Source organism: Pongo abelii, chromosome 13 (genome assembly GCF_028885655.2).
Source record: "Pongo abelii isolate AG06213 chromosome 13, NHGRI_mPonAbe1-v2.0_pri, whole genome shotgun sequence".
In the NCBI taxonomy this organism is placed as follows: Eukaryota; Metazoa; Chordata; class Mammalia; order Primates; family Hominidae; genus Pongo; species Pongo abelii.
Genome location: NC_071998.2, coordinates 75,512,549 through 75,525,204, shown reverse-complemented (window position 1 = coordinate 75,525,204; position 12,656 = coordinate 75,512,549). Strand labels below are relative to the sequence as shown.

The 12,656-nt window shown below is 40.6% G+C and overlaps 1 protein-coding gene across 2 annotated transcripts in view; it reads right to left on the bottom strand.

The window, feature by feature from the left end:
• Nucleotides 1-1,476: 1,476 nt before the first annotated feature.
• NTRK2 (neurotrophic receptor tyrosine kinase 2) overlaps nt 1,477-12,656 on the bottom strand; it is a 359,572-nt gene continuing 348,392 nt past the window's right edge. For both annotated transcript variants that reach the window (XM_024252096.3, XM_054520116.2), the window contains 2 exons: nt 8,101-8,259; nt 1,477-7,211 (listed from right to left, as the gene is read on the bottom strand). In XM_024252096.3, coding sequence (XP_024107864.3) covers nt 7,026-7,211; nt 8,101-8,259 — 345 coding nt within the window. In that variant the 3' untranslated portion in view covers nt 1,477-7,025. The remainder of the gene's footprint in view (nt 7,212-8,100; nt 8,260-12,656) is intronic.

Below are 12,656 nucleotides of genomic sequence, written 5' to 3'. Positions count from 1 at the left end.
AGAGGGAAGGCCAGATGGGATACACAGGGAAGCAAGAGAGGGCTCTGGGACACGGCTTCAGGTTTGGAATTTAAATTGATACCATTATAATTGTACCAATAATAGGAATATACAAATGTAGTCTGGTAAAAGTCAGGATCTTTAATAGTCCAAACTGGATTGTGGCTGGCCAAGGCATTAGTCATTAAACTTTCCTCCTTCAATCCACAGTTTCTTTGAGGGGAATGTACACAAGTCGTTTTGCCCCTTTTATGGCATTGCATTTTCCAAGTCTCTGCTGAGTTTTCACCTGATCGTATTTTTTTTAACTCAAGAAAAACATATCTGCACCACTGAGAGGAGGTATTCAGGAGGCAATGTTTCAGAGGATTCTGAGTTTTGGAGCGTCTATTGCCAAGCCTATGGCAGGAATGTTGCCCAGATGCTGGTGTGCCTCTCAGACGGTTGAGAAGAGGCCAGACCCTGGGAAATCCGACTGTGAAATACTGAGAACAAGAATGTGGGCAGACCATTCTGATGGTAAGGAAGAGACAGCCCATAGGACCCCTGAAAAGCCACTCTAATTTTGTCCTCCCCCACCATTATGATTTCAGAAACACTGGTGCTTAGAGAGGCCAAGAGAGTGAAGCATTTTTAATTCAGTTAGTTCTACTCCTGAGTCATTCAGATCCTCAAAGCGGCCCCAACCCTAGTGTGCCACAATACACACATCTCTTGGGATGTTTCTAAGGTTTAATCTTTTCAAAACCCTGGTGATTCTGTCTTCTTGCTCTGTGCTGTCCAACGTGGTAGCCACTAGCCATATGTGGCTATTTAAATACAAGCTAATTGAAATTAAATAAAAATTCAAATTCAGTTCTTTAGTCACACTGGCCATGTTTCAAGTGTCCACTAGCCACATGTGGGTAGAGGCTACCATATTGGACAATACAGATGGGGCATTTATATTGTTGCAGAAAGTAAAGCAATTGACAGTGATGTTCTAGTTATCTAAGGTATAAGTTGAAAATATCAGAATTATGGATAGATCAGACAGGAAACTTATTTCTATGACTAACCACTTACTTTCACTACCTTCAACTAATGAGCACTACAGGCATCTACAGTGATTCTATCTAAAAATACATACATAAAGCTGGGTGCAGTGGTGTGCACCTGTAGTCCCAGGTAGTCAGAAGGCTAAGGCAGGAGGATGGCTTGAGCCCAGGGGTTTGAGGCTGCAGTGAGCTATGATCATGCTTGTGAATAGCCAGTGCACTCCAGCCTGGGCAACATTACAAGATCCTGTCTTTAAACAAAACCAAAACCAAACACATATATACATATAGAATAAAGAGAACACCATGCTTGTGGAAATTCTATACATTTTTAAAAAGTAATCATCATGTCATTTTTAGTCTCTCTTTTGGAGTATGTTATTTATTGTAAGACATCATTTTTATTAAATACACTGTAGTACAAGAGACTTTCCATGTCAGGTTGAGAGAAGCTGGTCACATGATTTACAAACAAAACTTTTTTTTTTTTAAACACTGTATTCAGGTGTCACTTTGAAATCAGCCAAGATGCAGTGGGTCTTAGTAAAGCAATGGACCTCAAAACAGATTGCAAAACAAGAACTGGTAAGTATTAGCACAGAGACATCACATTAAAAGGAAGATAAACCAAATGAAAAGGAGAGTTCCAAATACCAGGTCACAATTGAAGGGGAAATATATCTGTAGAGAGATATGGAAATGTGTGTGTATATGGCCTGGATATATACAAACATCTCTCCAGATACAGAAGCAAATGCAGAATGTCCACATCTCCAGGCAGATTTGTAAGTCATAGGTAATGATCAAAGAATGCAGGGAGCAATAGTTCACCATAATTTGGTCATTTGTCAAGGGATTACATATTTAAAATCCACATTTAATTCAAAGACCTTGTATTTAAAACATTTCCAGCTGTTTTATACATTTTTTAAGCAATAGTAAGATATACAAGCTGCAAGATATAGGCCTTTACATTTCATTTTCTCTAATTTTTTTTCCTGTTCAAACACGTGGCTACTAGCAGCTTTTATGATGCTTGCTCCAGTACATTGAACGTTCAGCTAACCTCCACTCAGGATCATTTTCATTAATGCATAGACTAAAGAAATAAATAAACATGGACCTGGCCTCAAACGCATAGACTAAAAAATGACATCCCCATCTTTTCTCATTTCGTCTCCTGAGACGTATGTTAAGATGGCAAAATAGTTGCTTGGTGGTGGTTGTGAAATTCACAGTGTTTTGCCTACAACACATATACAGATATATATATATATATATTTTTTTTTGCTTTGCTTTGTGTTTGTGATGAATGGAGCAAAAGCATATAAATAAATACATAATTAAATAAATAAAAGTCAAAGGAAAAGGAGGGGAAATGCAAAAACTAAGGATATTCAAGAACCTTTGACTTGAGCAGCAGTGATTCATTCCAGCCCTGACAACAAGAAAATACCCCTTCCTGCACTGTTGTTTCTAACTATAAATCCCTCCAACCCCTCATTCTTTAGAATGACGTTTGAAATTCATGTACAAGCTATCACAACCTCAGAGGCTCCACATTCCAATTATGCATCATAAAAAATCAGCTGTAACTGCTAACTTAGACATTTGGAGAGTTGGGTCACTAGCCATTCCTCTCATGAGATTTCCTGTAACAGTGATATATGGCCAAACCAAAGGTCAACACTGAAAATAAAAGTCCTGAGACAGGAGATGAAAAAGAAAATGGGGAAGCAAGAGAATTGAGGGTATGTGTGTATATGCAGTCATTTATTTAGTTAGATACAACAATGTTATTGGTGTTACAGGCAGTCCAATTTGCGAAAAGAAAGATTCAAACAAAGTCCATTCTTGACCAGGTAATCCTGCTGTTAGGATGCTTTGAAAAGGACAGCATTCTATACTGTTAGTTGGTGCATTCACTCTAGGAAGTGGGAATTCCTAAGAGTTGCTCATCTCGCTGTGGGGTCTGGACTGCTCATCATTGGCCTTCAAGACACTGGGCTGCCAACATTCCAATTTATATCTGGAATGCTTGAACTCTGAACTCAAGTGTAAAGGGGTCACAGTGGGACAAAGACAAGGTGAGCATAATACAAATGTGCTGAAAGACAAAAAGAAAGCAATGTTCCTTTCCTGGACCATTACAAAAAGTATCTTCCATTGCAAGGAGCCAGAGAAAGCACTCAGTGTAGTGGGATGGCTTTTATTCAGTTGTTTTGGGAAGCACATTGTCTTAAATATGTCTTCCACCCATGCAGTACTGCACAGAGTTGAAAAGTGTGATGTAGTCCTACCCACGTGGAGTATGGAAGCACTAACAGCAACATGACGTTAAACAGTTTTGGTTATTTAGCATATTTTAAGCAAATTATTCATACCGCATCCTACTTATAATTACCTCTATTATTGTGTGCCTATAAATTTATACATAAACACACAAACACACTATGTATGTGCATTTGTATATGTATAAATCAAGTATTTATAACACATATATAAATACATGAAAATATCACAGGTAGCGCTGATGTGAACACATGTATAATATGAATTCTGATATAATCTTTTATAGCATAGTTCAAAGTGTTTTCTAAATAAGCCTGATTATGACATTGGTTCAGTGTACAAGGATTTAGCTGAATTTAGCTGAAGCTAAGAGCATGATTATATATCACAATATCTCAGCTGCTTGTCATCTCCTGTATTTCCTTTTGTTCTTCTAACTTCATATACTGCTTCATGAATGTGTTAGCATGCTTTCTTTCCTGAACTGCTTGTTTGTATATTAGAACCTCTAGTGGACAGAACCATGAAGTTCAGAGTGAGAGTACTTGGATTCAGTCCCAGTGGTGCTGGAAGCTAGGCTGGAGACCACCAGCGTGCCTCTGAGTGTCTCTGAGTCTCAACGTCCTCATCTACACAAAATAGGAATAATTTGCTAACACACATGGAAAGTGTTTGGAAAACTATTCAATGACTTCTAAATGGAAATGATTGTCAGACCAGGTTTGGGCTAGAGAATTAGGTTTGTCACTGTTATACTGTTGTAGTTTTCACCAATTTGATGGAAGGCCATATTTGGTGATCATTACATTTTAGAACAAGGATGCTACTCTTCTAAAAATCAGACCGTGAGAAAGGGGGTGGTGGAGGAACAGCAATGAATAATTTCAGATATTCTGTGGCTCGTTCAGCTACTTTAAAAGCAATCTGATATTCTTTCAATTTGAGATGTCTCTGAAATCAGCACATACTCTTAAGACAACAGAGATAGTAATAGTAATAATCAGCAATATAAATAACTATAAAACTTTGCACTTGCATAGAACCTTTTATTTCAAGACATTTAGGGACTTGTCAGAAGGTATAAGTGGAATTTTATTTTATTTTTTGCTTTTTTCTTTCAGAGAAAAAAAGACAAAACTGGAATGGGATGCTCCCAAAGTCTCATTTGCCTTAAACAAATCTTTGCTCTAAAATTGCACATTCCTCCTTGAATTTGATCCCTTAAATTATTACCTACTTTGCTCTCTTAAAATAAAATAAATAACTTGTAGCTTTTCCCCCGAGAGCAGCTGGCCAGACATGCAGCGTGACAAACCTGTGTTGGTTTTCAGGTCATCGCTGATGGAATCTAGAAAAGTTTTTGTACAAATCTGCCCCTTCCTTACTGCGTCACAGAGTTCTACAGTGTTTTAACAGTACCATGGGTCCTTAATATGATACATACATGCACATGTATATATATATATATGCACATATATATCATGGAGATATGGCTTTCATTATGTTATTATGTGTATTCTGGAGGGTTTTTTTTTTTAATCAGCAACAAAGAGAATGAAAGACCCAAGTCTCATCTCTCATAGGCCAGCATATAACTTGAATGGACGTAAGGTTTATCTTGTCAACTCCCTCGCCTGACTGCAGTTGCTACTGGATTTCCTTTTGTTCTCTGTTAATTTGCACTTTTGAATTTTTGAGAATTGGCTTTCAAAGCCTTTAATGAAAAATAAGGTGTTCCAGTAATTAACAGGCGCAAGCAAAACCTAAAACAGAGCTATCGCACCTTCAGAAACAAATATGAAATAACATGACCTAAGATGAATGAAAATCACTCCCTTTCAATCTGGCTCATGTTATAAAGATGTCAAGTTTAGCAAAATTCCCCTCACAGAGGGTAGCAAGTTTTCTTGAGGAACAGAAATATTTTTCTTTCTTGGTATATCTGACCATTCAAATAGCTGTAAATTTCTATTTAAATTTGCGCCCTCTTTTTGCAAAACCAATGACTATGCCCAGAAGCACACTTCCGGTGCTTGGTCTGGGCACAGCCTCCCGTTGGCATGCTGTGCCAAATTTTGTATTTTGACTTTTTGAATGGAGTGAAGGAAACAAAAACAGCATACTGACAATGGAGTACACTTGGAATGAAACCACTCTCCCAACCAGAGCCCAGAGCAAGGGACTTGACCTGTGTACACTGAACGTGAGTGCATGTGATGCCCTCAGGGTGAGGTTTCCTTTCCCTTAGGGATTGATTTTGCCCTTCCCACAGTCCTGTAGGTTCGACGTGGATGAGGATTTCCAGGCTTCAGGGTCCATATTCATTAAAACCCATCACCACCGTACAACGCAGAGACATCGATACTCGGCTAATAAACTCCATTAGCTTCCCCTAATTGTATAAGTCATACCTTTTTATGGATCTGCTCTACCTATCAGGGGAACGACGTCTGGAGCAGTAGTGTCTGCACACAAGGTATTAATCGACGAAGACCATGCACAATTTTGCTTGCACAGTTAAAAGGACGGGTGGGCATGGAAGTTAGGGGTCGGAGGGAAGTGAGATCTGAAAAGTTCATTGTAAAAGAAACTTGCCTCGAATTTATAGCTTGTCTTATCTTTTCCAAGTTCTTGGCTTTCCCACCTGACCCCAAAATGATCTCTGGACATGAATCCACCTCTTTTCAACTGAAGTTGACAAAGGTTCTGTGGATAGCGCTTGAGAAACAAACCAGTGCTATCATCACAACCTACGAAGACAAAACTGTGTCCGAGCACACTATGCGCCATCTTGTGTCTCACGGAAGCCATCTTTGCTCTCTACTGCACGCTATCATTTCTGGTGACGGGAAAAGAATCATCCATGGCACAGAGGCCAATAGTCTTTTTACTCCTCAGAAAGGTCCTCAGGGGAAGGTGCCGAATACATTCTTCCCAGCTAACAGTTGCTGAGTATTTCCTAAGTAGGGACTGACACCAGCTGATCCCAGTGGTTGTCTTTGTTCCTCCCCTATTGCGGTTCATAATAAATCTTCTTTCTCTCTGGTTTTAATCTCCCATAGATAAAGGCTTCACAGATTGAACACGAGTTTTCTTTTTTATACACAGGCTTAAGCCATCCAAAAACAATAAGAACAGTAATAATAATAAATAAATAGAAGTGAATCCATAGAAACTCTCGATATCTGTACAGCAGAAGTGACAAAGTTTAAGTCAAATATTTGTTTTCCCTTTTTTTCATCCACATCAAAGGCAGGAATACAACAAGGCATTGTTAGTTGTGGTGGGCAAACTGGAGTGTCTGCTGATATAACAAATTACGTTTGTTAAGGCCTTTGTCTATGCAGAGTTAATAGAAATGCAGAAGCCAGATTGATTCAAAAGAAAGGGTAAGAATCGTGAAGCAGGGAAGACAAAAAAAAAAAAAAAAAGGAAAAGAAAATTAAAAAAAAGAAAAAGAAACAACCAAGGGAGATGGAAAGAGAGAAAGAGATAATGCCAAAAAGAAGTCAATACTGTGTCTACGGATGAAGAAGTACACACTGCTTCCCTCGAGAGCTTCTCGGAGTCTTTGATGTTAATACTGTCAGAGTGAAGGAGAGCAGCTTGGTGGCCTCCAGCGGCAGTTAAAAGATGTTCATCCTCTCAGCCCGTCTGAGGAGTACGTTGGGAAGGATTGGTCTGGGGAAAAGGGCCCTAGCCTAGAATGTCCAGGTAGACCGGAGACGCCTTGGCCAAGTTCTGAAGGAGGGTATGGATGCCCTTGATGTTCTTCCTCATGTGGGGCTCTCGCTGCCAGCACCCCAGCATCAGCTCATACACCTCCTGGGGGCACGTGCGGGGTCGCTGCAGGACTCGGCCCTGAGTGATACACTCTATCACCTGGATGGAGATCAAAGATAGGATGAGACAGGAGGAAAAGCAATGCACATCAAAGAAATGTCAGTGCAAAAAAACAGCAGAAGAGAGGGCTTTTACAAAAGAAGCCCACTCTTGGTTTTGTTTTCTCAGAAGGAAGAGAGCAATTATTATACGTTAGTTTATATTGTGTTTAATTTGATTGGCTTATATCCATTTTTCCAAGCCACTCTGATTTCACAAAACTGGTGGAAAAATAATTTATATGGAATGGTCCCAAACCTCACACTGGAGCTCCCACATGTTGTGGTTTTTATTGGTCTGAGATGGAACCTGAGTCACCTGGGTGTTAAGGCACTGACTGACAGGAAACCTCTCAGGCTATTGGATAAAGGAACTGGATTAAAAAGATAGACATGGATCTGAAAAAGATGTAGGGTGCCTGATCAAGATGCTGTGCCTCAAATATAAACATATATTTGCAAGCGTAAGAATAGAAAAAACAAAATGCTTGAGTTTTTCACTAGAAGTTAATGTTCTGGTGAAATATTCAAAAAGGAAAGAATCTTGAAACTTCATTGGAACAATACTAAAGAACTTGCTGGACTGTATGGATTCTGGAATGCTACGTCTGCTATTAATTTATCAGATGAGCTGCATAAAGTGACTCCTCAGTCCCATCACCAGAGGAGCAAGGACATATCAGCGAGCACTGTGCTTTGCTTTCTTGGAGTGACTATACTTTGACCATGAAATTTAGAAACATAGCAGGCTACTTGGGAAGTGCTGCCACCAGCAAAGCCCCATAAGATCGTGTCCTGACATGGTCTTCCAACCCAAAACAAGGCCCCAGCCAGTGGATGCCTCTGGGATCTCAGCCCTCTGGAGGGTCTTGGCCAGACCCATTGCACACCTCATTGTTTGACAGCTGGTACCAGGGCTGTTTGCCATAGGTGAAAATCTCCCACAACACGACCCCCAGGCTCCAGACGTCGCTTTCCGTCGTGAATTTCCTGTACATGATGCTCTCTGGAGGCATCCAGCGAATGGGCAGCATTGTGTGGCCACCGACCTGGAGAGAAAGGGATCAACAGGGAGGCATCAGTCACCCCAAAACCAGGTGTGGAAGGGAGCTGCTGGGGGACACTGTTTGCTTTCCTTATTTGCACTTTATAGTTTTAATTGTTTATAAACACATAAAGGATATATGACTTCTTCATAGTCTCAAGCAACAGAGACCGAAGGCAAAGAGTGATCAAAATCATTTAAAAAAATGTTATTTGCAATTCTTTCTCTCAAAACCAGATAGGAGCAGGGATGATGATTAGGTAGATGATCACCTTGGATAAATAAAACTACACACACATACACACACTTTCTGCTAAGAGGATGACTCAATCTTCTAATTAACAGGATCACTTTGACCAGGAGAACAAAGAGGGACTCTGCATCCAAAATGACCAACCAGTGACTCTACTTCCTTGGCAAGGCCAGAGCCTCCTTCTGCTTTCAGGTCTTACATGTGCATGATGCTGATTCAAACCCCTCCACCATCACTCAGCGATGGGCAGGTCAGGCATTATTATTCTCATTGTACAGATAAGGCAATAAGATTCAGATTGCTTACAGACACAAAAACTCAGGTCTTTGGATTCTAAGCTCAGGACTTTCCTCTATTACAGGGCACTGCTCCTTAGATTATTTACCACAATAGATAAATACATTTTTTTAAATGCCCTTTTTAATGAAAACACTGAGACTGGGGCATCAGATCACAATCGCATTAGTACAGGCAAAGAAAACTTTCTTTGACAAAGTAAAATTGTATATGACTTCCTACTTCATGGAGGAAAGTTAGGAAGCTCATTTCAGGTTTGTCAGGGATGCCTGATTTCAAACCCATGAACAGATTTCTGCACAGTAGTCCTGTGGCTGGTAGGTTCTGCTTTTCATCCTGGTAACCCCCTAGCACCACCAGGCTACACAGTGTGCCTGACAGCTGAGAGCAGGTGGGCTTATCCTATAGCAGAAAATTGGACCTCTCTAACAACTCTGGGTCCTGAGTTTATAGAGTAATGGTGCATAGAGTTTCTGCCCAATTCTAATTCTCAATATCCAGTTAGTATTTATTAAAGGAAGAAAATAAACTAACAGTGCCTGGAAAATGTTCCCCTACCCCAGAACCCAAGAGGCTGAAGTGTCAGAGATGTCTAACATGCTTGGTGATTCCCAGTGATGTTCTTAGCACCAAAGAAAGCACAAGAGTACAAAAGGGGGAGGATATTTTATTTCATTCTTCTCTGTATGATGCATCCAAATTTGACAAACAGGGACAAAAACTTCTGGCTCAGGTGACCCATCTCTACTATTCAGTTTTTAATAAACAAAAAGCTCATAAAGGCTAAGTTGGCTTCCATTGGCCTTAGATTTCCTCACTCTTCCTTCAGCGGTGACAGGTCATCAATGGTCAATGGACAGAGACTTCTCTCATGTTCTTACCTGATGTCTGAAGGTGGTGGCAACAGTCACCCTCAGGGTCGATACTCAAATTGCAATCAGTGTGGCACAGACACTGACCAACCAGAAAGGATGTGAGTGGTAAATGTGGGTGCAGCTATCTCAGCACATTTCTGGTTTGGCAAATATCTGCCCTGTTTATAACTCTGTGACCCCCAGGTGCCCAGGACTTTGGGAGAGGGAATCTGCTGACATACACAGAGGACCTGTTGTTTCCAGATGCTTGGGAGGACTTGCGGTACGAGGGTAGAATGATCCCACCAGGTCTGGGCAGCCCACATGGCAATGACAAGGAGAGGACTGCTTTGGGCCATGCAGGGATGCTGCTGCCACCTTGCAGAGCTGGGCAAATGACCCTTTTGTTTATGTGCCAGAAAAGGCTGGGCACTTTGGCATACACATTTTCAAAGATTGTTAACCCCTAGAATAAAGCATCTCTAGTCTCCTTGCCATTCTCTGAAGCCATAATTGGAATGTACCATATAGTTTAGAGAACATCTATCTATACACGTCTGGTGTCATTTAATTGTGTGAGCAAACCATAAAGAACTCAGGACTCTTGGTGGCACCTCTAGCCTACAGATGATGAAATTGCTCCTGGCAATTATGGGACCTTGCCTGGGTGGTGGCAGATAGGACAGAGGTCTACATATTTTAACAGACCATTTTCATCCACACAGCAAGCATTTTCTGGGGACCTCTTAAGATACAAACATGGCATTGTTTTGCTTACCTAACATGCAAAAAAAAAAAAAAATGGGTAAGATGAAATCAAAGAGAAAAATAATCCCTTCTGCTATACATCTTATTTTTAACCTTTTTCCTACCTTATAAAGAAGAGCTCATTTCATCATTGTTCATCTCAGCATAGTGCTGTGGTGCAACCAGCTCCACTGTGCATTTTGGTGTTGCTGTTCTTTCTCATTAGATGAAATAGAATCCCAGTGGTCAAAGTGGCTTAGAGAAGTGGGAATCTTACAATAAAGACTGGGACCTGGTCTTCTTGTTATGCTGTCTGAGTTGTGTTATTTTAACAACCCCAGAAGTTCCTAGATCAAATATGTCAAATGTACTGTAAATTGCAACCCTCTTCAATTCAAGGAGATCCATCAGGGACTGAGCCTTATTAAAGTATATGAGGAGTTTGGCAGGAAAGAACAAACTTAACTTTGGTAAATTAAACTATTTGAATGTATGTTTGTGGGAGAGATAACCATTTATATATGTCTCGAATAAGACAGCTAAAAATACACTTTGAGGTGTGTTAATCTAGCAGGATCTCAGGATTTCCATATCTACCAGGGTATTCACAGCTGCAATGCAGTGGATGACAAGAGCTGGTTTCCATTCGCTCACTTACCTGTTTCCTACTTGGGTAACCTGGACTAGTTGCCAAATGTCTCTGTGGCCAAGGTTTAATAATTATATGTAAGTAATAATGTATACCTCCCAATGTTGTTGGGAGGTATTTACTCAAGCAGGCATTTGTGAAAGTGCTTTCTAAGTCTTAAAGTATTGATGCTTTCAAGGTGTGGCTTTCTTCTCTGGAACCTTCACTCTCTTACTTTCTCCAGAAGCAGCCATTCTGGAGACATTAAGAAGAATCATCATATGTCACTCTCCTGAACTCTTCATTTGGCCTTAACCAAGTGGCTCCTTTGATAGCAGCACCCACTTTTTTTGGTCATTAGCAATGCAAGATAGAAAACCTGATACTGGTTCTCTATCCTGAATTGCTAATAGCCAAGAAAAAGCTTCTGTTTCCTTTAAAGAAGAGAGAGAGAACAAAAGATTCACGTTTTGATTTACATGTTTTCTCATCTGATCATTTATTTTCTGCTTGCTGTCTCTTTGGGGCAGATTTTTCACTCTAATTCTTTCAAGAATCCCTTCTGGGATTTCGTGCATGCTGTTATAAATAATGCTTTCCTTGTTCAGACGTCAAATGGGTGAGTGGTGGGACAATCTAATAAAAGTTCAGACAGGGTTCACAAGTTTTCTAAGCTCATTTAGTACATTTCTGAACATTTCTTTTGCAACCCTTTCTCAGAATTTTGAAGCATGTCACAAAAGTAGACCCTCCCCCCAAAAAAGTCACTGTTGTTACAAATTACTGTCACATTCTAGTTATAGTCACTTGATGGTTTTTGGACCACACAAACAACACACTGTGCAGCAACAAACACAAAGAGACATTTGTTTTGTATTGTACTACTTGGCAACTTGCCCTCATGCCCTTGCTTAAATATTTGTGAGATGGAATGTGATCCCAGGAACGACACTGGGAGTCAGAATTCCTGCTCTCAGCCTGATATGCTGCGGGGCCTTAGGGGCTCTCCAGTAACTAAGTTGAATGGGGTCTCATGGTCTTCACTAAACTCACCAGGTTGACCTGGTGCAAGATGAGAAACCCAGTTATCTGGAGAGTTGACTTGGACTTGCAATTTTTATTTTCCTCAACCCAAGAGACTGGAGTTCTATTCTTGTGCTGCTATTAACCAGCTTGAGCAGGTACCCTCAGGTCTGGCTTCTGTCTTTATTGGTAAAATGTGAAGAGTTAGGGCAGCCCTTGGTTACTTCCAGCACAAAAACACCGTGGCTCCGGAATCACCCACCACCTCGGTGCCACCATAATCATCCATCAACACTCAGTCTTCACCATTTACAAAGAATTTCTATTCAATTATCTCACTTGAACCCAACGGTTATGCTCTAGAGCAGACATGGACTTGCCTGGATAGTGCAAGTAATGCCCCTAAAAGTCAGCGAGTTTAAGTAGTTTACCTAAAGCCACATATCAAACCTCTCCCCATTGGTCATCCAGTATTCATTAGGATGGACCACTCTGCTTTTCTGCTTTCTCCAGTCTCCACACACACTCTGTGTTCAGCCAGCAAGCTTAAGTGGTTTCCTACCCAGGGCCAAGTTATTCATGCCTCTTAGAAAGTTTGA